The 25,358-nt window shown below is 53.0% G+C and overlaps 1 protein-coding gene across 6 annotated transcripts; it reads right to left on the reverse strand.

The window, feature by feature from the left end:
* On the reverse strand, positions 1-25,055 carry BAG6 (BAG cochaperone 6). Of its 6 annotated transcripts, none has more exons than XM_044305584.1 (27): positions 24,923-25,055; positions 22,577-22,662; positions 21,795-21,912; positions 21,529-21,716; positions 20,820-20,879; positions 20,466-20,522; positions 12,467-12,541; positions 10,955-11,079; positions 10,746-10,872; positions 10,363-10,557; positions 10,035-10,290; positions 9,904-9,954; positions 8,563-8,658; positions 8,218-8,360; positions 8,065-8,137; positions 7,424-7,698; positions 6,925-7,213; positions 6,649-6,818; positions 6,431-6,484; positions 6,005-6,107; positions 5,798-5,922; positions 3,798-3,944; positions 3,659-3,715; positions 3,162-3,314; positions 2,955-3,062; positions 2,592-2,738; positions 1-453 (listed from the first exon to the last, which is right to left on the reverse strand). In XM_044305584.1, the coding sequence occupies exons 2-27, from the start codon at positions 22,652-22,654 to the stop codon at positions 358-360; spliced, it is 3,366 nt and encodes a 1,121-aa protein (XP_044161519.1). In that variant the 5' UTR covers positions 22,655-22,662; positions 24,923-25,055; the 3' UTR covers positions 1-357. The 6 variants fall into 6 exon arrangements, with proteins under 6 accessions (XP_044161519.1, XP_044161517.1, XP_044161515.1 ...); XM_044305582.1 differs by having other exon boundaries at positions 3,162-3,311; positions 10,955-11,082; XM_044305580.1 differs by having other exon boundaries at positions 10,955-11,082.
* Positions 25,056-25,358: the final 303 nt, after the last annotated feature.

Below are 25,358 nucleotides of genomic sequence, written 5' to 3' on the forward strand. Positions count from 1 at the left end.
TGTGATCTAAGAATTTTATTTAAAGATCTGGGGGGAGAGCAAAGGAACTGTGCATTGCTTCCGATTTAAAGGGGCGGGTAAAACTTTCTCTGGGCAGAGTAGCGCGTAATTCCATGATAGGCTTAGCAGACACTAATAGACTTCCCGTTTTATCTCTGGGGTCCCAGCTCCTCATTCTGTGGCATCGCAGGGTTCACGACAGTGACATTACTTGGAGAACACAATGAAAAGGTATCAGTCTCTAAGGAGTACAGTATCAATACAATAGATCTGAGGTATGCTTAGGACAGAGAAACCAAATGCACACGGCGAGGGGGGATTTGTCAGGCTCACATTGAGGGATACTTGGGGGGGATTCTAGGGGTCTCCTTGAAATGCTCTCTGTGTGTTTGGGAATCTCTGGGGACTGTAGGACTCATTATCTTGAAGGATTTTCTGGATGTCTTGACAAAGCTAGGAGAAAAGAGACACGTGAGATTAGGAAGCTTTTTTACAGATGGACAATGTACAAGACAAAATTGCAATTTTCTAAGAATGTACGAGCTATAGACTTTAGCAGAAACCTCAGAACGTTTGTTACAATGTATCAGTGCAGGTAAACCATTAACTGGGGGTCCCGTTACACGCAGAGGATTTGTCTGCACTGGATAGTAGTGCAGCAAGGACAAAGCTGTGAGAAGTATTGGGGGGAAACTTATCATAAACCAGCCTTTTACATCAGTCTATGATGTCCCCTGCGCTGCCGGAGGATACACCTATTTATGACGAGACGAAATTAGACGCATCCTCCAGCCGACCATGTACTTAAAGGGGTTTTCTCACCAGGCTATTTGATACTTACCTGGTCCCGGCGCGCCGTCCACTTCCTGGTTTCGGCACTCGGCAGGGGGCGGGCTCCATCTTCATTGATGTCTTCTCCCGACCGGGCCGCGCGCTGTACTAAACGTGCACGCCGAGTCCGCGCATGCGCCCTGGTGACTTCTTCCTGGCAAGTATACTACACTGGCCAGGAAGAAGTCACCAGGGCGCATGCGCGGACTCGGCGTGCGCATTCAGTACAGCGCGCAGCCGGCCGGGAGAAGAAAAGAAAAGTCGTCTGCGCATGCGCGGCCACCGTGATTCCTGAGAAGAGCGGTGGCCGTAACCAGGGGAGACGGAAGACAACAGTCAGGTAAGTATAGGTTTATTTTTTTCTACGGGGTGGGGATTTGTTAATAAAATATATTTAGAAAAATGATCACTGTTAAATCATTAACAGATTTAACAGTGATCATTAAGATGATAATACCCCTTTAAAAGGGATTCTGTCACCAGATTTAACCCTATTAAGCTAGCTGACATTAGCACATCGCTAATGTCAGCTAAACCTAACTAGCCTATTCCTACTTTTATCTAGGCCCCCCGTTATGCCAGAAATCTAACTTTTGCAATATGCTAATTAGCCTCTAGGTGCAGGGGGGGGGGTGCTGTTCCTGCTCCTAGAGGCTCCGTTCTCCCACCTTTGTTGCCTCCCTCAAAGTCCTGATTGACAGGGCCAGGCAGCGCTCGCATCTGTCTGCCAGCCCTGTGCTCTGGTAAAATCTCGTGCCGTTCGGCGCAGGCGCAGTGAGGAAGCTGGCAGCCTGCGAGCTTCCTTCACTCACCGCGCCGAATGGCGCAAGATTTCACCAGAGCACAGGGCTGGCAGACAGATGCGAGCGCTGCCTGGCCCTGTCAATCAGGACTTTGAGGGAGGCAACAAAGGTGGGAGAACGGAGCCTCTAGGAGCAGGAACAGCACCCCCCCCCTGCACCTAGAGGCTAATTAGCATATTGCAAAAGTTAGATTTCTGGCATAACGGGGGGCCTAGATAAAAGTAGGAATAGGCTAGTTAGGTTTAGCTGACATTAGCGATGTGCTAATGTCAGCTAGCTTAATAGGGTTGAATCTGGTGACAGAATCCCTTTAAACTGAAACTGATATGGCAGCTCACCAAACGCCCTTCTCGGAGAGCACAGAGGGCGGTGTACAAAGGCCACTTCTGCTTAGATTTAGGAGCAATGGTGTTTAAAAAGTTGCCATCACAGGGTTCGCAACTTTTTCTCACCAGACAACTGGCATAGAGGGAATGATACATTTCCCCTCTAGGTCTCTATAGGTTTTCAGACTCTGGATGTAAGCAACTATGCTGTAGAGCAAGCAGAGGTCTTGAAAACGATAAAAGTCATACACACAGGGGCAGATTTACACTGGACTTAGTATAAATTCTGTTGGAGAAAGAGGCGTCAAGGTGTAAACCTCTTAATAAATTTGGCTCCTAATCTGGCAGTCCGTGCGCAAGAAAATGAAATGTATACAGCCCTGAGCTGCTGCAGATTTCGACTATAACCTGCAACAGTTTTCGACAAATTATAGTCACTCTGTCGGGCTACCCACTATTGAGAAGTGTGAAGTCATAAATTACGGCATGGAAAAGATTTGCGCCTTTTATATGCCATTAAAGTGGCATAAAGCCATTGATAAATCTGCTGCACTTTTCATCATTAACACGAAAGAGATGTAATGTAGGGGAGACTATCCGCGTAGGATACCGCTCTATATCCGCTCCTTACCTGCTCTCTATACCGCACTTGGACCTCACTGTTGTCCAGCTCCCTGCGCAGACTCTCTGTACTGGTTTCCGGTTTAGCGCCTGTATATCTCATAGCTCGATTTACAGCCTCTGAGAGGGATAGGTGGGGACCCTCGCCCTGCATAGTCTGGAGAAAGATGACACACAGAGGCATATGTAGGACAATGTCAGAGAGGCGTCACATGAACGTAGATTTTGTGTGTGTGTGTGTGTGTGTGTGTGTGAGAGACTGCAGTGCACGTAGATAATACCGCCATACTGTACACATAAATAGCACTGTCATAATGTATGCATAAGGATCTATGCAGCCCTCACTGATGTCATGGTGTATACGTGCACTCACTTTTCGTCTCTTCGCTGGCATCCCGCTCAGGTAGGCGTCGCTCAGAGGAGGCTGCTGCTTGATCTTCCTTTGACTCTGTATGTCCTGCCTGATCACAGGGACCCATTCCTTAGGATAGGAAGAACAAAAGTAAAAAGTATGAAGAATAAAGTGGACAGAAGATGGATCCACAGGAGAATAGGACACTAGTGGGGTGACGATACTCACGGGAGGCACAGCCGCTGCCCAGGGCTCGGATCCAGCCTCTTCTTGTGGGGGAATCTCCGAGTCTGGGCACAGAGCTGGCGCTGAACTCTGGGCAGGAAGGAAGAGAACCTCCTCCACTGTGGTGGCGGGAGCCGGAGAGGAGGCACATGGCTGCTGGACAGATAGAAGCACAGGGATGTGACATCAGATTATCAATACATGTGAGGAGAGCATATCTATATTAGGGTTATACGTACTATCATCTGTATGAGCCCTTTAACTATTGTTACAAGTGCGCTGTTTTGGGATGCGTCGATGCCTATGATGTTAATTTTGTTTATTTTTATTTATGGGGAAAAAGGTGGGGATTTGAATTTTGGGTTTTAGGATGTCAGATGCCATGGCTACATTAGAAACTAATACAACAAATAATAACTGACAGCCAATCAGTTCCTACAGACGGCTCTGTTGTTGCACTGAAGACCGGTGCCTCATCAATCGCCCATCTAGTGCTTTACCTGATTGTCGCCTGGTGACATCTCCATCGGCTGCTCCTGGGAAGCGGCTTCAGAGACCTGATGGAGGAGAGGAAGGGGACAGAGTTAGTAAAAGTAACAATATAGGAAAATGCAAGTCCATAACCTGCGCCCATCTCACCGGGGGAGAGTCTCCGATTCTGCGCACGTGTCTTTGCACCTCTGCTTCGGTCACAGGCATTTGGCCCAGTAGAACTTGGAGTCGCAGGGACAGGACCGAGGTCACCCAGGAAACTAATGCAGGAGACACGTCCAGGGACAGTCGCCGCTGAAAATGTAAAAAATATATACATATTAATAAAAAAAATAAAAGAATGCTGGAAAGCATGAAGACATCAGCAAGGGAGGTAGCAGCCAGCATCTCCTCCTGCTTTCAGTAGAGACTGATATAGCTGGAGGTAGGGGTGGGCGGTATAGGCGATATGCGATATGAATTTGGGCCACGATATGGATTTTCGCCATATCGCCTGACCGCGATATGATCATTTTCTCCTGAACCGCCACAGCGGAGGGAGGAGGGAGTCCCTCCCTCCCCACTGTGCGCGGCTGCCGCTGAAAACCAATGAGGACAGAGTAGGAGGAGGCGGGGAGGGACTGTGGCCACTGCGCTACCAATGAATGTGACGGCCATATCCCACAGGGTCCCCCTCCCCCCCCCCATCATTGGTGGCAGTTTGCCGTTCCGATCGGAGCCCCAGCAGTTTAATGCTGGGGCTCCGATCGGTTACCATGGCAGCCAGGAGTCACGCTGCTGAAGTCCTGGCTGCCATGGTATGTTAGTGAGCAGAGAGCAGCGCATTATACTCACGTGCGCTGTGGCCGCCGGTCGCTGCTTCTTCTGTCTGTGCGGCGGGATTGCTAATGCTTACAGCATTAGCAATGCGCCGCACAGACCTATGAGAAGGAGCGACCGGCGGCCACAGCGCACGTGAGTATAATGCGCTGCTCTCTGCTCACTAACATACCATGGCAGCCAGGACTTCAGCAGCGTGACTCCTGGCTGCCATGGTAACCGATCGGAGCGGCAAACTGCCACCAATGATGGGGGGGAGGAGGGGGACCCTGTGGCCACTGCCACCAATGATTAATGCGTTGCGTTACCAGAGGGGACATATCAGAGGCAGAAGATCAGAGGCTGGGGAAGGGGGACATATCAGAGGCTGGGGAAGGGGGACATATCAGAGGCTGGGGAAGGGGGGCATATCAGAGGCTGGGGAAGGGGGACATATCAGAGGCTGGGGAAGGGGGGCAGATCAGAGGCTGGGGAAGGGGGGCAGATCAGAGGCTGGGGAAGGGGGGCAGATCAGAGGCTGGGGAAGGGGGGCATATCAGAGGCTGGGGAAGGGGGGCAGATCAGAGGCTGGGGAAGGGGGGCAGATCAGAGGCTGGGGAAGGGGGGCAGATCAGAGGCTGGGGAAGGGGGGCAGATCAGAGGCTGGGGAAGGGGGGCAGATCAGAGGCTGGCGAAGGGGGGCAGATCAGAGGCTGGGGAAGGGGGGCAGATCAGAGGCTGGGGAAGGGGGGCAGATCAGAGGCTGGGGAAGGGGGGCAGATCAGAGGCTGGGGAAGGGGGGCAGATCAGAGGCTGGGGAAGGGGGGCAGATCAGAGGCTGGGGAAGGGGGGCAGATCAGAGGCTGGGGAAGGGGGGCAGATCAGAGGCTGGGGAAGGGGGGCAGATCAGAGGCTGGGGAAGGGGGGCAGATCAGAGGCTGGGGAAGGGGGGCAGATCAGAGGCTGGGGAAGGGGGGCAGATCAGAGGCTGGGGAAGGGGGGCAGATCAGAGGCTGGGGAAGGGGGGCAGATCAGAGGCTGGCGCCATGGTCAGCTCCCTGCTGTTGTGTGTACTATGCACAGGGCAGCAGGGAGAGTGTAAAGTCCTATTCACCCTAATAGAGCTCTATTAGGGTGAATATGACAAGGGTTCTAGCCCTTAATGAGGCCAATAGTTAATAAATAAAAAGTTAAAAAAAAAAATATTTAACCCCCCCCCCCCCCCAATATAGAAAACAATATATCGCAATATATATCGCACATGCTTAAAATTATATCGCAATATAGATTTTAGGCCATATCGCCCACCCCTAGCTGGAGGCGTAATCCATGGAAAACCTGGAACGTACAATCCTCTCATTGATGACGGACGTGAGGGCATTCTGATCTCCCCGCAGACAGTATAAGTTGAGGGCGAGCCACTCAAACAGGGACTGATTGCACATCTCCAGGAGCCGCTGCCCGAATGTGGCGTCTAAGGGATAAAATGTAGAAGATGTTACAAACATAGCCGCAGTTGCCAGTCATGCTTCACCCCCACATGGCGCTCAGCATACCTGCACAATGCAGAATGTGGGTGGTGATCCTGGTAAACTGCTCCTGCAGGAACTCCACGTTTGTCCTTGTGATGTCCACGTCTTCCCGAACCGGGGCTGTGGCCTATATACAGAGGGCGGGGAGACATTAGGAGTTTCACTCGAGTCGAAGTAAAGCTTTCTAATATTGCTTTGTTCCCTGGGTGCAGTCTGCAGTGTAAAGAATGGAGGTACTTCTTGTTTCCTGGCTACATCCAGGGCAACAGTCATGTGTACATGTAATACAGATATACTTTATTACAATAGAGAGCTGCCCGACTGCACTGAACCTGCAGGATATCACAACCCCCAGAGCCGCTTCTTCCTTCCCTAGCGGTAGGGTTTCAAAGATTGGATTAGCATGAAAACCAAATGGATCAAAGTTGTCCGAGGATTGGAGGCACTTACAAAGCTCTCTCTGATGTATTCTTCCAGACCATTAATGAGATTTCGTGATGCCATCTGAAAGTAAAAGAAAAAAAAAAAAATGACTCAGCAACCACTGCCACCCTGAAGACAGTAGAAGACATGGCAGGTGAACGAACGTAAAGCATGACTGCAGGATCCGACTACACACAGGGCTTGTACGTAGTCTGTAACCACGGAGACAACTCTTGGGCCCATACCTGGATGTTCTGTGGGGTTGGGTCTGCCTGATGTAGATACTCCTGAAGGAAGAAGGAGCGAAGCTGAGGCTGCAGGTTCTGCAGTGGTTGGGACTGCCCATGTAACAGCATAACCATATCCACCAACGAGAAGTGGTGGCAGATGAGCGACAAGAGGTCCCCAAAGAATCCTGCCGGGAACAAGACCGAAAGAACAGGTTCATACAAGTAGATGTGAACGCACACTTCTGAAAGCAGAACAGGGAGGTGAAGAGAGAGGGAAGTCGCCATTCCTACCTCCAGGACCCTCAGTGTCTGGCTGGAAGATGTTGTGGGAGCCGCTGAGGCGTTGGATGAAGGCTGCGATGCTCTCTGTCCCGCTCTGATCTGCAGCACTCAGGGATCCCAGCATGGAGGACAGAACGCCCTGGACTACACTGGTGAAGAACTCAGGCGGGAGCGTATCTGCGGCGGCAGCAGCAGCTTGAGGTGGGGTGGTAGAGGCAGGAGAAGGCGAGGGGGAGGCAGCGGTGGGTGCAGTAAATGATTGGGGTGGCGTAGCGGAAACCTGGACATTCTGTGTTGCCTGCAGTTGAATAGGAGAGAGATCCGATACATTATTTGGTACTTGCTGGTTTTTCATTTCAAAAGGCCCTTGATCAAGTTAATGGCGCAATTTAAGATGCTTTATTCTATGCGTGCCCCTCCCTGCTGACAGTTCCCGTTTTTCAAACGGCCACCCTATGAAATATGGAAAGGAAATCCCTGAAGCCATATACAATGAGTAGACAATTACCTGTAATATATCGGTGACCCCTTGTAGAAATGCTGGCATTCCAGGCACGGCAACTGCAATGCTTGGTGAGCCCATGGCAATGTTTGCCACCCCAGAGCTGGCGGTGCCCAGTAATGAGCCCAGCAGCTGCGTAAGCTGTTGCTCTGGTCCAGGAGGGGGCTGAGAAGATGGCGGGGCAGGAGTGGAAGGTGCCGTAGGAGTGCTGGAAGTGGTGGTGGTGGAGGAGGCAGTGGTGGTGGAGGCGGAGGAGGTGGTAGCCGTGCCGCCACTCTGAGCTATAGGGAGAGGACAACATTGTTAAAGGGGATCAGTAGATAGAAACTGGCCCACGTTGCAGCTTCCTGCACAACTGGTGACCGAGCACCTCTGTGCAGGGAAAACTTTGAAGAGGACACAAAACTAAATCAGTGCTGTGGCCCGTTCATTCTCCAGATCATTGGGGGTGCTACTAGTCAGACCCCACCAACCACAGAGTAATGGCATATCCAAGCGCGATACATGACGCCAGTGTGAACAGAGCCCACAGAATATCTCACAGATGAGCTACACGAGAGATAACCAAACCATAAACACTGAAAACTCACAAGGAAGAGAAAGCGAACGGGGAGGCCAACAAAGGAGAGCTGGGTAAGACAACTCACCTACAATGACGGGGTGCATGAGAAGCTGGCCCACTAAACCACTGATCATCTGAGTCAGGGAGGTCGGAGCGGCCTGGGAGAGACCATGAATAAGTAAGACTCTCGCAGACGTTATGGTGGAGGACAAAAAGGAGGGTAAAGTTATCAACTGACCGCTGTTCCAGGTCCCGTTCCTGCCTGTCCTCCAGTTCCTGGAGGAGGGGCGGTGGTTCCGGTTTGAGGAGGATGTGGTGGGGCACCAGGTCTTGTGAAGACAAATCGAGGGGGCTGAGCTTGGAAGCCGGGCATCTGCTGTCCTGTACAAGACAAAAAAGAAGCCATTAATGTATGACTTTGAAGTGTCCCAACCTTAGGACACCCAACCTTCGACAGGGCAGCGGCACACACTGGAGGGTACCCTTCTTATTAGAGGTCAGGTGGCGCCCCAGCTTACAGACAACCACTGAGGGAGGCCTATCAATACCAGAGAGAGACTGTAATATGTAGCCAGATACCCACCTGAAGCAGCCGCCATAGCCTGCTGGGTGATCTGATGGGAAATGGCTTGCATGAACTCCGGAGGCAGTCCTGGCATGTGTATATGAGTCCCAGCACCTGCAATACAGAAGAAACCGCCATCTTACAATCCTACAGTGATGTACAGATCACGCGTTTCTGCCTCCTCTGCTGATAAAACTGCTAATTGCAGAGCTTCAAATATATGTACCCCCTCCAGCATTAAAAGGGGATATCATAGAGCAACATTAAAGGTTCTGGACACCTTGGACATGGATAAAATGATTTCACTGAAAGCAGGCATGGTCAACCTGCAGCCCTCCAGCTGTTGCAAAACTACAACTTCCAGCATGCCGGAACAGCCTACAGCAGGGCATTGTGGGAGTTGTAGTTTTACAAAGGCTGGAGGGCCGCAGGTTAAGCATGCCTGACTTAAAGGTTAATGGTTACCGTCAGCTTCAACAGTTGCACTCATTTTCAGGCTGCAATCTTCCTTCCTTCATTCTCATACCCCTTTACAACCCATTCCTAGTGTCAGACTTTTCTCATGTGGATGCATCCCTCCAATTACATGCGGGATCTGTGTGTCTAGGATGCTGACGTCTTCACTAGCTCTCATGCGTCAGCACAGCTTCAATCCTGAACGGATTTCTTCTTCTACAGCGCATGAGGGATCTCCTCTCACTTCTATGTCATCAGCCCTTAGGATACCAGCGCAGAAATGGTACGGCGCGGGACAGAAATCCCAGCGAAGTACAGGTACAGCGTGCTGATCGGGCAGGTGCAGGAGCTGCGCCCGCCCTATTAGAGGCAGGACCCCTGCTGTATGCTTCGGCATCGGTGAAAACACCGATGCCAGCGCACTAACCCTTGCATGGCCGCGGTCAGTGTGCGGTATCCTCATGGGTGCCGGTGTCTATGGGGTTCCTGCGCTGCTGTGACGGGGACTCCATAGCAGGGAAGGCAGCCAGATGCTTTCCGGGAGAACCTGTGAGATCCAACCCCCTGAGGAAGCAAATTGGTGAAAACGCGTGTCGAGGAGCCAGCGACCACCTTCCTAGCTACTTATCTGGGGTGATATTTCTTACCAAATACTCTAATACTTTTGATATATAGCGGTCACGAAGTTTGAAAACACTTTGATCAATGCAGGGGCAGATTTAATAGTGAGGGTGTATTTCCCTAGGTATTATTCCAGCTTGCATTGACTGTCATCCCTTATACAGAACCTTCAGAGGAATATGATCTTAGACTTTAGTGGAGAGAGCTGTGCATGTCCTGCAGCTGCGCACTTCACAGAACAAACCCCCATTTATCAGACATTTCAGTCATTCTGTGCCTCACCGTGAGCTGCTGATGTCGGGGGAATGTTTGATGAGCCACCGGATCCCGAGTCTAAGAAAAATGCACACAATATACATAAATTAAACTGTGCCGCAGTCTGTAGGGACTCTGTAACCGGCTGACCACCTCACCCTGGATGTTCATCATCATCATAACCGGCTCCACTGTCTGGTGTGTGATACGTATAACACGAGGGTGCGGTGGAGGAGTGGGAGCAGGTGGTGCCTGGGATGGTGTGGATTCCCCAGTCGTGGGGGTGGCCTGGCCCTCACCGGTTGCTCGGGGCTGCTCGGAGGTGGGAGCTGAAGGTGTGGAGGAGCTATCAGAGGTGGCCTGGCCGGCGTGGGCTCCGTTGCCCGTCATTGTGACTGTGGTGCCAACATTAATCTAAGGATGAAATAATAAAAATGAGAGAACTGGATGAGAAGCCACTGCGAGGGTACAGCAGCGACCTCTCACCTGGATGGGAATGGCGGCTTGCTGGAGTAACATGGGGCCGCCGTAGTGCGACATGGGACGGACAACGTGCATGTGTCGGGGAGCAGCCGTCGACAGATTGCAACGCAGGTCAGACACCGCAACCAGAGCGTTCCCCAGGAGACGGAGACATTCACCGACGAGGTTAAGGACGCGCTGAGCCTGCTCCCGGTCATCCTGCAGAAAAGAGGGAGTCAGTAATGTGCTCATACCTGGCTAGCAGAGGGGGTCTCGAGTCAGAGTCCTCCCACTGTGACACATACAGCGTAATATGGGGACCCCCTTTAATTATTCATTTAGGATGCATTCACACAATGATGGAGCAGTAAGGGTTCGGTCTGGTGCGAGGAGTCCCGTGATCTCACATTCTCATAGACTCCATTTGTGGCGTTATTGATGATCTCCCTGTAGCGTTCCGAGAAGGGGGCGAGACGTTCCTCCACCCTGGACAAAGACTGGAGAACCTCAGCATACTCGGCGGGGGTGGGGTGACTGCAAAGAGAGAGGCCAAGTTAGGAGGCACAACAGAGGGAAAACATGAGACAAGAGGAGAGATGAAGATGTGAGCCGTCACCTGGAGGAGGCTGCGCCAGCCGCTCCTTCATTAGCAGGCGCTCCTTGGGATTGTGGATCCCGACTGCCAGATTCACCTTCTGATCCAGACGTCTCCATGGGCTCTGAAGATGGATCATTGCCCGACTGCTGCAAAACACAGGCCGTTTTATATCATGGGAATAATCCGCACATACTACCACACCAGTCATCTGCTCACACCACTACATGTATACACAGCACAGTGCACACAGCAGCGTCATCTCCTCCTCACACAGCACAGTGCACACGGCAGCGTCATCTCCTCCTCACACAGCACAGTGCACACAGCACAGTGCACACAGCAGTGTCATCTCCTCACACAGCACAGTGCACACGGCAGCGTCATCTCCTCCTCACACAGCACAGTGCACACGGCAGCGTCATCTCCTCCTCACACAGCACAGTGCACACGGCAGCGTCATCTCCTCCTCACACAGCACAGTGCACACGGCAGCGTCATCTCCTCCTCACACAGCACAGTGCACACGGCAGCGTCATCTCCTCCTCACACAGCACAGTGCACACGGCAGCGTCATCTCCTCCTCACACAGCACAGTGCACACGGCAGCGTCATCTCCTCCTCACACAGCACAGTGCACACGGCAGCGTCATCTCCTCCTCACACAGCACAGTGCACACGGCAGCGTCATCTCCTCCTCACACAGCACAGTGCACACGGCAGCGTCATCTCCTCCTCACACAGCACAGTGCACACGGCAGCGTCATCTCCTCCTCACACAGCACAGTGCACACGGCAGCGTCATCTCCTCCTCACACAGCACAGTGCACACGGCAGCGTCATCTCCTCCTCACACAGCACAGTGCACACGGCAGCGTCATCTCCTCCTCACACAGCACAGTGCACACGGCAGCGTCATCTCCTCCTCACACAGCACAGTGCACACGGCAGCGTCATCTCCTCCTCACACAGCACAGTGCACACGGCAGCGTCGTCTCCTCCTCCTCCTACAGCAGCGTCGTCTCCTCCTCCTCACACACCACAGTGCACACAGCAGCGTCATCTCCTCCTCACACACCACAGTGCACACAGCACCGTCATCTCCTCCTCCTCACACACCACAGTGCACACAGCAGCGTCGTCTCCTCCTCACGCAGCACAGTGCACACAGCAGCGTCGTCTCCTCCTCCTCCTACAGCAGCGTCGTCTCCTCCTCCTCACGCAGCACAGTGCACACAGCAGCGTCGTCTCCTCCTCACGCAGCACAGTGCACACAGCAGCGTCGTCTCCTCCTCACGCAGCACAGTGCACACAGCAGCGTCATCTCCTCCTCACACAGCACAGTGCACACAGCACCGTCATCTCCTCCTCACACAGCACAGTGCACACAGCAGCGTCATTTCCTCCTCACACAGCACAGTGCACACAGCAGCGTCATTTCCTCCTCACACAGCACAGTGCAAACAGCAGTGTCATCTCCTCCTCACACAGTACAGTGCACACAGCAGTGTCAGTCTCCAGCTGATATCTCACCTCTAGCCGGTCCAGTATGGACTGTATATCTTGCAGCATGTGTTGTGCCAGAACGAGGCGGACGCGGGGCTCACTCTGTATAGTGGGATATATATAAAGTAGAAAAAGACAGAGAGAGAAGGACACAGGGGGGTTACCAAGAAGAGGCAGCAATAGGGGCAGGATGGGGAACGGAGAGGGGTCAGAGGTCACACCAGTACAGACCATTGATGGGGAACCAGGGGCATTAATGTAACAAGGGAACAAGTGACAGACGTCAAAGTGAGAGATGAGAGGAAGCGGGAGGACACAAAACGCGTTAGCCTGCGCAGCTCACACACTTTACACCTCTTAAAGGGGAACTCCGTCCAGAACCCTGCACTGCTCCAGAAGCCTCCAACTAACTTACCTTACATCTTATCCCTGCATCTAAGATTAATGTGGCCTCCTCTACCTCCCGTTTCACTGTTACTGGCCGCTATAAAATGACCAATTTGCTGCACCTTCCTGGTCTCATTTCTTGACAGTCAGTAAGGATTTGTTCCAGGATCTTCTGAACAGCAAGAACCGAGACACTCAAGAGACTTCCCCCATCTCAAGGAACGTAGCCCCAAGATGGGCATTCAGACTTTGGTGGAGTTCCTCTTTACGTATTGCAACAATACTGTCACAAAGCAAACAGCGGCTCCCATAGCCCACAATCCCAGGCATGACGTGACGGCCTGCAGGCGGAGTTCCAATATAATATCATGGGGCATGTATTAATAAAACTGCTGAATATTTATAGCGGGACTGATGGCTCATCGACATCAGATCGAAGAGGGCCCCGACTTCTGGCATCCCCACTGACCAGCTGCTTTCAGGGGCTGCGCTGCGGGACTGAGCTGGTGCAGCATCCTGGCTGTGCGCGGTGCTACATCTCGCCCAGTCCCAGTTAGGCCTCGCAGATGTGTTTGCTGGATGACGTCCGTCTGCATCCGTTTGTTTTTGCGGACCCGCTGACTTCATACGGTGGATGCAGAAAGCACATGGATCATACGTGAGCTTTCCGCATCTGTATGTCCATTCCGTAAAAAGAAAGAGCGTGTCCGATACTTGGTGGCAGAATGCGGACCATGTACCCATAGAAATTCAATAGGTCCACAAAAAAAAAAAGGAGATTTTTGTATAACTTACCAGTTAAATCTCTTTCTCGCTCTTCCTTGGGGGACACAGACCTTGGGTATAGCTCAGCTCCCTAGGAGGCGTGACACTAAGTAAAACTGTTAAGCCCCTCCTCCATCAGCTATACCCTCAGCCTGGAGATAGAGGCTACCAGTTGCGTGTCCAAGTAGTGAAAGGATAACAACCAATAACGGAAACAACCAGCCAGCAACCCAACGGGGCGCCAGACCATAACCCTGTAACCAAACACAGAAGGGTGGGTGCTGTGTCCCCCAAGGAAGAGCGAGAAAGAGATTTAACTGGTAAGTTATACAAAAATCTCCTTTTCTCGCCCATTTTCCTTGGGGGACACAGACCTTGGGACGTTCAAGAGCAGTCCAAGAAGGGAGGGACCACAAACCCAAGGCGGAACACCACCAGAGCATCAGGAAACCGCTGCCTGCAAAACCAGGCGGCCCAACGCAGCATCCGCTGATGCATGCGTATGCACCCTATAGAACTTTGTGAAAGTGTGCAGAGAGGACCAAGTGGCTGCTTTGCACAACTGTTCAGCCGAGGCCCGATGCCTCTGCGCCCAGGAAGCTCCGACTGCTCTGGTGGAATGAGCAGTGACGCCAAAAGGCGGAGGTCTGCCCTTGGCTCGATAAGCCTCAGACACCGCCAGTTTAATGAAACGGGCAATAGCCACCTTGGAGACCGCCAACCCTTTGCGCGAACCATCCGGAACCACAAACAGGGAGTCCGTGCGCCGAAAGGACCCGGTGACCTCCAAGTAAATCCTCAACGCCCTGACCACATCCAGACGGTGCAGTTCCCGTTCTCTGGGGTGGGAAGGAGAGGGACAGAGCGACGGAAGGACGATGTGAAAGGCGGAGACCTCATTGATGTGAAAGGCGGAGACCACCTTTGGCAGGAAAGTCGGGACAGGCCGAAGCACAACCTTATCCTGGTGGAAGATCAGGAAAGGTTCGGAGCAAGAAAGAGCCGCTAACTCCGACACCCGTCGGAGAGACGTGACGGCCACAAGAAAGATGACCTTGCAGGACAGAAGGCGAAGGGAGACCTCCCGTAAAGGCTCGAAGGGGGCTGATTGGAGCGCCGAGAGCACCACATTCAGGTCCCAGGAAGGAACTGGAGGGCGGTACGGCGGAACAGAGTGAGCCACCCCTTGTAAAAAGGTCTTAATTGGCCCTAGAGGGGCCAGGGGACGCTGGAGAAGAATAGACAGCGCCGAAATCTGACCCTTCAGAGAACTGAGGCACAGCCCCAGGTCCAGACCCGACTGGAGGAAGGACAGGATTGTGGGAAGAGAAAACCGGAGAGGTGGGATGCTCCGGGACTCACAGAACCCCAGATAGGACCTCCAAACCCGATAGTAGATCCTAGAGGATACGGGCTTACGAGCCCGGATCATGGTGCGGACTACGTCCGCGGAGAAACCCCGTTGCGTTAAGACGGCGGTCTCAATAGCCACGCCGTCAAACGTAGCGAGCCTAAATGCTCGTGGAAGATCGGTCCCTGAGAGAGAAGGTCTTCCCTGGAGGGCAGTGGCCACGGTGCGTCTGCCAACAGCAACATTAGGTCGGCGTACCAAGACCGGCGGGGCCAATCCGGGGCGATTAGAATCGCGGGGACGCCCTCTGCCGCGATCCTCCGAAGAACCCGTGGCAGGAGGGGAAAAGGAGGAAAGACGTACAGAAGGGAGAATTCGCGCCACGGAAGGACGAGCGCGTCGGCGCCGTATGCCTTCGGGTCCCGTGCCCTGGCCAGGTATAGGGGGACCTTGTGGTTGAATTTGGAGGCCATGAGGTCCACGTCGGGGCGACCCCAGCGAAGACAAAGGGCTTCGAACACCTCTGGGTGCAGGGACCATTCTCCCGGGTCGATGGTGGACCGGCTGAGGAAATCCGCCGCCCAGTTGTCCACCCCCGGGATGTAAATCGCAGATAAGGCCGGCACGTGCGTCTCCGCCCAGAGGAGAATGAGGGTCACCTCTTGCATCGCTGCGAGTGCCTCCCTGATGGTTTATGTATGCCACAGCCGTGGCATTGTCCGATTGGATCCGAACAGGGTGGCCCCTCAGCAGATGGGTCCAGTGTCTGAGGGACAGAAGAATCGCCCTCAGTTCCAGAATATTGATTGGAAGTCTGGACTCCGATAGAGACCAAACGCCCTGGACGGACCGGGGAGGGAAAACCCCCCCCCGTAAGCTGGCATCTGTGGTAATCACCAGCCAGTTCAGTGGAAGGAAGGACTTCCCCCTTAGAGGGATATGCAACCACCAGCCGAGGGAAGCTCGAGCCAGGGGAGGCAGAAGAAAGGTCCTGTCCAGACTCCTCAGCGATTTGTCCCAGGCCGACAGAATTGCCCTCTGAAAGGTGCGGGATCGGAATTGTGCGAACGGCACCGCTTCGAAACAGGCAACCATCTTTCCCAACAACCGCATGCTGGATCTGAGGGAAGGGCGGTGATGACTGAGGAGACTGCGAACCGACCCGCGAAGGGCCAGACGCTTGTCCGACGGAAGGCGGACCTCCGCCAACTCTGTATCCAGGAGCATCCCCAGGAAGATCAGCCGTCTGGAGGGGGTAAGGGAAGATTTGGGGTGGTTGATAATCCAACCGAACCGCGTCAGGGTCTCCAGAGTGAGTTCCACACTGCGGGATGTCTGAGAGAAGGAGGGTGCCTTGACCAGGATGTCGTCCAAGTATGGGAGAAGAAAAACACTTCTTGAACGTAGAAGGGCCAAGACAGGGGCCAGGACCTTGGTGAACACTCGAGGAGCAGTCGCCAGACCAAAGGGAAGGGCGACGAATTGGAAGTGATCGTCCCCCACCGCAAAGCGCAGGAAGCGGTGATGACATGGAGCAACCGGAACGTGGAGGTATGCATCCTAAATGTCGATTGAGGCCATGAAATCCCCTCTTTCCAGGGAGGCCACTGCGGACCTGAGAGACTCCATCCGGAATCTCTGCAGTCGGAGAAAACGGTTCAGGCGTTTTAGGTCCAAGATCGGACGCACTGAGCCTTCCTTCTTGGGAACCACAAAGAGGTTCGAGTAGAACCCCCTGAACCTTTCCGTCGGAGGCACGGGGGCGACGACACCCTTGTCCATTAGAGAGTGAATGGCCGCGAAGAAGGCGGCCACTCGTACGGGATCTCGCGGAGGACGGGATCGGAAGAAACGGTCTGGCGGAATGGACGCAAATTCGATTTTGTATCCGCAAGATACAATCTCGAGCGCCCATGCGTCTGAGATGTGGGCCCGCCATACGTTCCTGAATAGGAGAAGGCGGCCCCCCACCCGGGTGGGTGGGGGCGCACCTTCAGGCAGACGGCTGCTGGCCTGTGGGAGCCCGTGCAGGCTGGGACTTGCGCCAGGTAGGTTGCGTCCGAAAAAACGGCTTCTTGCGTCTATCCTGGGCTGGGCCAGAGGAAGAAGAACTGGCCGCGGGTCTAGACCCGGTGGGCTTGCGAAAGGACCGAAAACGGGACGAACCAGCGCGACCACGGGGGGCGCCCATTGGCCTGGACTGGGGGAGGTGAGTACTCTTCCCACCCGTGGCCTCTGATATAAGTTCGTCCAGACGGGTTCCGAACAGGCGGGAACCCGTGAATGGTAGGCCGGCCAAAGAGCGTTTGGAAGCGGCGTCCGCCGCCCAAACCTTCAGCCAGAGTTCCCTCCTGACAGAAACTGCCAGGGCAGAGGAACGGGCAATGAGGGCACCCGCATCAAGGGAGGCCTCACAGACGAATTTTCCGGCCTGAACAATTAGTTGGGCTAAGGAACGGAGGTCCTGAACAGGGACGTCCGACCCTAACTCCCGTTCCAGTTGCAAACCCCATTCAGAGACCGCTTTGCCAACCCAGGCGGAGGCAAAGACCGGTCTAAGGGCCGAACCAGAGGCAGTAAATATGGCCTTGGAGAGGGATTCCGTACGACGGTCCTCAACAGACTGGAGGGAAGATCCGTCCTGTACAGGAATAGTAGTGCTTTTGGACAGGCGAGCCACGGGAGGATCAACCTTAGGCGGGGATGTCCACGTGGTCACAGAATCCGCTGGAAAGGGATAACAAATGTCCAGCTTTTTGGGTGTAATAAAGCGGACGTTAGGCCGAGTCCAAGCCTTGGATACCACAGAAGAAAAATCAGCGTGTATGGGAAAAACCTTGGTGGCCTGTTTGGGGCGGAGAAAGGACACGCCGGTCTGTTCAGAGCTGGGGGGGTCATCGTGTAGCTGAAAGGTATCACGGATGCTAGTGACAAGATGCCCCACCGCGGACGCCAATTTGGACGGAAGCTCTGAGTCCATGTCCACGTCCGAATCCGCCAGTTCTCCCTCAGAAAGCGTATCCCTTTGAGAGGATAGACTTGACTGAGCTCGCACGCATGGCGGAGAGAGCGAAGCATCTGGAGAAGATGTGCGCTCAACCCTTGAACGTTTCTGAGTATGCCGGGCCCTGGAAGATTCGCTGGGAGGCAGGGAACCAGTGGGGGCGGCAGAAACGGTAGTCCCAGCGGGTGCGACAGGGATTGTGGCAGCCTGCGGGAGAGGCGGTCTATCCACGAGACGGCCCACTACGTGTGTAAGGCTTTCCACCGCCTGAGACAGAGACCTAGCCCAGTCAGGGGGTTCAGAGGCACCGGGGGGCGCAGCGGGAAGCGGGCCCTGCACCGGGGCCTGACATGCAAGGCAATGCGGCTCAGATTGCCCACGCGGAAAAAGTTCCTTACAGGCGGTACAGGCATGGTACCAGGGTTTGGGGGCACCTGTGGGATCTGACATGCTGAAGTGTGGTTGTACTCTAATATAGAGACCACAAAGGGTTATAGCAGCTATGACCAGGAGGGTTAGGAGAGGGTTAACTGTCCTACCAGTGCCTCAGAAGAACGTCAGGAGATGGCCCAGATCAGCAGCAGCAGAGAAGCAGTGAACAGCAGTGAGCAGCAGAGAGCAGCAGAGAGCGCCCACAGAAGCCGAGCGATGTACACAGGAGGTTAGAGTCCCCCACCGTGTCCCAGCTTCCTGTCAGGAGTGAGGAAGCGCGGGAAACCTCAGCAGAAAGCGCGGGGAACAAGCTCCGCCCCCTCCAGCGCTTGAAATGTCTCCTGTGAAGGAGAACGTAGCTCCGCCCCCAAAATGACGCGCGCGTAAGCCCCGCCCCCTGCCGGGACCGCTAAGCCCCGCCCCCCGTTCTCGGCGGGAAGGGGGAGAGAAGAGAAAAATGGAGTCAGCCCCGAATGAGGGGGAGAAAGATAGCAGCGTGGGGGGGAACGGCGTGGGGGTGCTGAGGATGCTGCTGTGCTGCATTGTCCTGCAGATGAGCGCTCAGAATGAGCGACCACGGGTGCCCCCCTTACCCAGAGGGGTAGATGCTGCAGATAGGGACGGGGTATGGGCTGGAATAGCCATCTCACCGTGCGACGTCTTCACCCTCAGTCCTTTCCAGCAGGGTCGCCCCTTCAGCCACTGGCACCGCAGTGGCAGGAAGCTGGAAGAGGGGCTTGGCGTGCGGGCGACCCCCTAGCTGGCGGGATGTAGGGGAGCCATTGCTGCCCAGATCCTCCTATTGCTTCTGTGGGGGAGGCAGCAGTGCAGATAAGTTGGCACTGGCGCAGCTCAACCCCGGGAGAGCAGAGAGGTCAAATGCGTCTCTGGTATCCCTAGGAAAAAATAAAATAACAAAATTAGAAGAAAAAGTAAAAATAACAAGGAGAAAACAGCCCTGCAGTAGCAGGGAGTGTCTTGCCTCCTTGGACACTAAGCTAAAACTGGTAGCCTCTATCTCCAGGCTGAGGGTATAGCTGATGGAGGAGGGGCTTAACAGTTTTACTTAGTGTCACGCCTCCTAGGGAGCTGAGCTATACCCAAGGTCTGTGTCCCCCAAGGAAAATGGGCGAGAAAAAATAATAATGCAACGCATCCGTATTTCTGGAACTGTGTTGACTGCAAAATAAATATGGTCGTGTGCATGAGGCCTTCCTTGAATGGGATGTAGCTGCAGTACCACACACAGCCACAGAATGTACGGCGCTGTGCCTGGTAAATGACAGAGGCCGCAGAGTCGGCGGGGTGACGAGAGACCCCCACCGGTCAGATATTGATGGAGCAGGTAAAGCTAGCACAGTAATTACAGGAGCAGAACATTTTACCATCTGAGCCTTTGGTGAAAAGTGATATCGGAGCGAAGACGGACATGACATAATCCCGTAAACCCAAATGTCAGCCTATAGGGGGGCCCCTCTGTGTAAGGGTGTGAGCCCCTCACCCCCTCTATTATGATCTAAGCAGCTAATCAGATTGCTTCTTCTATCTTAAAATAGGCCATTGGGAAATGAACGCTGGAATCTGATTGGCCGCTAGGGGCAGCCGGTTCACATTGTACCAGGTCCGATTCCCCCCAATGACCATAGACATCTTTACGCCCCAACCAAGTCAACCCGTAGCCTCATGCAAAACAGACGTTTCCCCGCCATGACCAGAACAGACCCTGCGGCAGGACCGGTGCCAGCGTCACTAATTAAAGGGGCGCGACATCTTCAGCAATGATAAACCGTATAATATTCCAGCATCGCTTCTGTATCAATTCCACCGCTTTCAAGATCTCTGCCTGCAGTCATCCAGAAGAAGCCTTCACTGTTTGCTGGGGTTTATAACGTGTACCTGCGTGTCTCATCACATGACCAGGACAGATTTATATCCTATGTCACAGCAGCAAGCAGAGATCTTGACAACTGTGGAAGTTATACAGAAAACATGTCTAAAAACGGACGTGTTTGCTGGAGGTAGAAGCCCCCTTTAAATAGACACTGAGGGATAGCATGGATTGGGGAGGGGGGAGCGCTGTCTCGTACCTGGATGGGCAGCGGCTGATCCAAGTTTATATGGACATCAAGAGAGGAGCCATCATTCTAAGCAGAGAAGGAAGGAAGGGCAGAGCAGACGTGGCACAGGGGGCACAGAGGTGGGGGGCAGGAGGGCATGCGGGAGGAAGAGGATGGATGAGGAGGAGGGGAAAGAAAGAAGTGACAACCAGATGTGAATGGAGGAGAAGGGAAGAGAGAAGGACGACAGGAAACAGAATAAAATCAGAGAATTGTTCTCTAAACGTCACATCTCCTAATCTACACGGGGACAGGGCAGCAGCACGTGTCACATACATGCAGGCAACACGGGAGATAGAGGGAACACGCAGGCTGCACACTTACCCCGGTGACTGTGGAGACGCGTGGAGCTCTGCCAGCCTCGCCGAGCCCAGACATGACGTGCTGCGGGAAGACAGGGCAGAGCGAGTGAGCGGCAGAGGAGAGAGCGGGCGTGTGATGTAAGGTTAACAGCGCACTCAATGTCTAATAAGCCCCTCCCTCCCACTCAACCTCTCGCTTAAGCCCCTCCCTCCCACTCAACCTCTCGCTTAAGCCCCTCCCTCCCACCCAACCTCACCAGGCTCTCAGGGAGCGGCAGTGTGCCACATGACAAACCAGTGTACAGTTTACCCTCAATGGTCACATGAACCCTGCGCCGTCACTTGTCACAAAACCGCAGGCAGCTCGCCCTCCCATGTGATGCACTACCTGACGCAGTTATACAATTCTCTAGTACACTTTGTGCATCAAATCTTCACGGTTCTCAAGATCTCTGGTTGCAGTCAGTGAAAAAATATATTGTTTACATGTAAACCACAAAGCTGAGCGTATCCTTCTTGGACACAGCCACAGTTTGTTACAATGTATCACTGCAGGTAACCGCAATCAGAATCAGGGAGGGTCGTGCCTGCTAAGCATTACCTACATTGTAACAAACCGCAGCTGTGGGAAAGCAGGAACAAGATGGATCCCATTCACTGCAAGCAGAGATATTGAAAGCTGTGAGGAATTGAAGCAGCAGTCGGCGCCCCCCACATGTCACACTTCTTACCGGTAGGTTGAAGGCTCCCACCATTACGTAGCTGTTTCCGTTCCTCTCGGACCCCCCGGCCCCTGGGCCCCCTGCTGCGCTGGTGCTGGCAGTGGAGGATGTGCCGGATGAGGACGAGGCGCCCCCCGCTGTGCCCTGTGTCTGGGGTGGAGCTCGTTCCACCAGGTGAATAACTTTCCCATCCACATCTGAGTGATAAGAATAGATGTTAGAGAGCAGGGCCGAGCGCGCGGGGCCCAGGCTGCACAGCAGAGACGTGTACTCACTGTACTCCTTCAGCTTCTTATCTTCCTGCAGTACCCGACCCTGATATATGAGCCGCTGCTTCTCGGAGGGAATGCCGACAGACGAGGAGATGTGATCCTTGAAGTCCTTCACAGTTATCTGCATGAAGACGAGCAGCGCAGGCATTGATATGGAGTACACAGACCTCTGCTATACTCTCTGATATACACCTCTGATATACTTTTTTTTTACTTTAAGCTCTCTGCTTGATGTCAGTGAACGCTAACATTCTTGTTTACATCTAGAAGTTGAAAGACCAACAGCTCGTGGTATCTCTCTTGTAACAAGGAAACCTCTGGATGTAAACAAACATTTCCATTTGCTAAAAGCAAGCAGAGATCTTAAAAAGGTGTGGTTAGAGAGGAGATTAAGCAATTATGGGATCCCCCACCCAATCTGAGAATAAAGGCACAAGAGCCCCTCCGGATTTTTCCCTGCACAGCAGCGCTCCAGCCACCTACTGTTCATTCTACAGAGATCCCACTAATGCAGAATAGTGAGTGCAGCTCTGGAGTATAATACAGGATGTAACTCAGGATCAGTACAGGATAAGTAATGTATGTACACAGTGACTGCACCAGCAGAATAGTGAGTGCAGCTCTGGAGTACAATACAGGATGTAGCCCAGGATAAGTAACATAATGTCTACTGTAGGAATATCCCTTTAATAAGATCTGTTTGTTCACTGCCACCATTTAGACGGGTAAGTCTACGATGCAGGGGGGGCAGGGAGCTCCACAGGTCACTGTTCCCGCTCACCCACCTCTGCATCCACAGTGAACGTCCGGGTCTGTGAGTCCAGTGTCTTCACCGTCACCTCCATCTTCTCGTCCGCTGCCATCTGACTCCCTGAAACAGTAAAAGAACATTAATCGCCGTGTAATGAGAAGCTCTGTAACTCTCCACTAAACCTGATGCTTCATGATCTCCGCTTGCTGTCACCGAAAGGAAGCATCCATTCTTTACCTCCAGAGGCTGAAAAATCTGCACAGACCAAATGCTTTCACAGCTGAGGATTTGTTACAATTGTATCCAAGCCAGATAATAATTAATCGGCCAAACACATCAGTAACAAAAATCTCACTACTGCTCTGGTGGTTTGTTCCAATGTATCAGTGCAGGTAAAAGATCAGCCTGGAGTACGAGCTGCTCTCCTACGTTAGATTGCGACCCGAGGGTGTAACGACCAGTGCGCATTAGTCCTGAAGCATCAAAGGGCGCTACGTGAGATTTAAGGTGCGGCTACATGGCGATTCCGGGCGTGACACATGTACCAGGACTACCATAGAAGTGAATGGGGTCGCACATTAGTTTCGACCGCAAAAACAAAAAACACAACACTGCTAGACTGCTTTAGCGGCAACCATCATTCAGCTCCACGACGTCTGGAGGCTACCGGTCACGTATCTTGGGAGCATTTCCCGAGGCATATCTCCGATGGAAAGTGCTGATGTCCGCAGCTATATAGTAAAAAGAAGAAAATAGCGACGGCCGGCGTGATGGCGACGGGGGAACGGCCCCTATGGACACGCCTGATCTACACATCGGGACCTTTCTCAGCGCATACGCCAACTATATGCTCAGACGTGATGTGAACAGAGCCCTAAAAAAAACTGCGTTCAGAGCAATGTGGCGAGAAGAAACCGAAATATCGCAGGATCGGCTACGCCCGGGTCACGTCTCTGCCGGAGGAGCCTGCCATAGATTATTTGGAAAAATAACAAACCGTGATGGAAACGCGCGATAGTCAACGACCCTGGAGGTCTAAGAGTCATCCCCGAAATCTACAGCGCAGCCCGCCAGCCAGTGACCACATTCCCTGCAGCGGAGAATCAGCATCACAGCTCCCACCGCAGTCCGCGCTCTGGGGGTGTCACGTGCAGGGCCCCAGCTCCTCCACAGACGTCCCCTAAATATGCACGTGATCCCCCCACACTACAACTCCCAGCAGGCACAGACAGTCTGAAACGGCAGAGTACTGCTGGGAGTTCTAGTTCTGCTAGAGCTGTAAAGCCACAGATCACTCATCACAAATTCTGGGACCTGTAGTTCCACAAGAGAAGATACTACAGCAAGGCATTCTGGGATTAATAATTCCAAAACTGAAGATTTTACTGCAAGGCATTCTTGGACTTGTAGTTCCACAACTGAGGCTATTGAAAGGCATTCTGGGACTGCATTCTCACAACTGAGATTAGTACAAGGCTTTCTGGGACTTGTAGTTCCACAAAAGGGGATATTCCAGAAAGGCTTTCTGGGACTTGTAGTTCCGCAAAAGGGGATATTCCAGAAAGGCTTTCTGGGACTTGTAGTTCCGCAAAAGGGGATATTCCAGAAAGGCTTTCTGGGACTTGTAGTTCCGCAAAAGGGGATATTCCAGAAAGGCTTTCTGGGACTTGTAGTTCCGCAAAAGGGGATATTCCAGAAAGGCTTTCTGGGACTTGTAGTTCCGCAAAAGGGGATATTCCAGAAAGGCTTTCTGGGACTTGTAGTTCCGCAAAAGGGGATATTCCAGAAAGGCTTTCTGGGACTTGTAGTTCCGCAAAAGGGGATATTCCAGAAAGGCTTTCTGGGACTTGTAGTTCCGCAAAAGGGGATATTCCAGAAAGGCTTTCTGGGACTTGTAGTTCCGCAAAAGGGGATATTCCAGAAAGGCTTTCTGGGACTTGTAGTTCCACAAAGGGGATATTCCAGAAAGGCTTTCTGGGACTTGTAGTTCCACAAAGGGGATATTCCAGAAAGGCTTTCTGGGACTTGTAGTTCCACAAAGGGGGATATTCCAGAAAGGCTTTCTGGGACTTGTAGTTCCACAAAAGGGGATATTCCAGAAAGGCTTTCTGGGACTTGTAGTCCCACAACTGAGGCTGATACAGCAGGGCATTCTGGGATTTGTAGTTCTGCAGCAGATGGGAAGGCCCCGATTACCTTTTCTCTCGCCTTAAGCTCATAAGCCAGCTACGGCTGCGGTATGAGGAGGGGCTGCCATGCTGCTGTTATTCCTGCTAGAACCTTCTGCCCTGACATGTGCCGCCCTGTCTGACCCCCGGTATATAGGCCCCGCTCCTCCTCACATGACCCCGTTCCCTCCGCCCCTCCCCCGGTACCTCACCTGTGACCTCGGTCTCCCTGGTAACCAGAGACACCGATCACTGACAAGTGCTGTAACGAAAACAGCAGCAGCCGGTCAGCTTCCGGGATCTCTAGGTGACTTCCGCTTCTGGCGGCAACAGTTAAGCATCCCTTTTCCGGTAGTTGGACCGCATGACGCACTTCCGCTTCCGCCCTTACTCTGTTTTTAAGAGGCAGCTAACTTCCGCCCTCAACCTAATATCAGTAATCCGGCATCCAGTTTTTTATTAATGTGACTCTAATCCTCTGCTTTTCGCATTAATTATCCGAGTCCAGTTACATACGACATATTTACAGCTATAAAGTCAATGAGAGGTGACTGTCCCCATTAAAATAGTGCCAGAGTACGAATATGCGTAATATTGCATTGCTACATTACTGTGGAGGTCCAGAGTTGTCACCAGGGTCCATGTCTT

This window comes from Bufo gargarizans, chromosome 9 (genome assembly GCF_014858855.1).
Source record: "Bufo gargarizans isolate SCDJY-AF-19 chromosome 9, ASM1485885v1, whole genome shotgun sequence".
NCBI classification, from domain to species: Eukaryota; Metazoa; Chordata; class Amphibia; order Anura; family Bufonidae; genus Bufo; species Bufo gargarizans.

Bases quoted from the DNA above. Each gene is read 5' to 3' on its own strand.
- BAG6 (XM_044305580.1), bottom strand. From the start codon at position 22,654: ATGGCAGCGGACGAGAAGATGGAGGTGACGGTGAAGACACTGGACTCA. The intron at 6,485-6,648 runs GTATGGGCCCAA...TTTTACTTTCAG, and splicing joins CAACCCCACAGAACATCCAG to ATGGCATCACGAAATCTCAT. The intron at 3,945-5,797 runs GTACGTTCCAGG...TTACATTTTCAG, and splicing joins CCGTCATCAATGAGAGGATT to CGGCGACTGTCCCTGGACGT.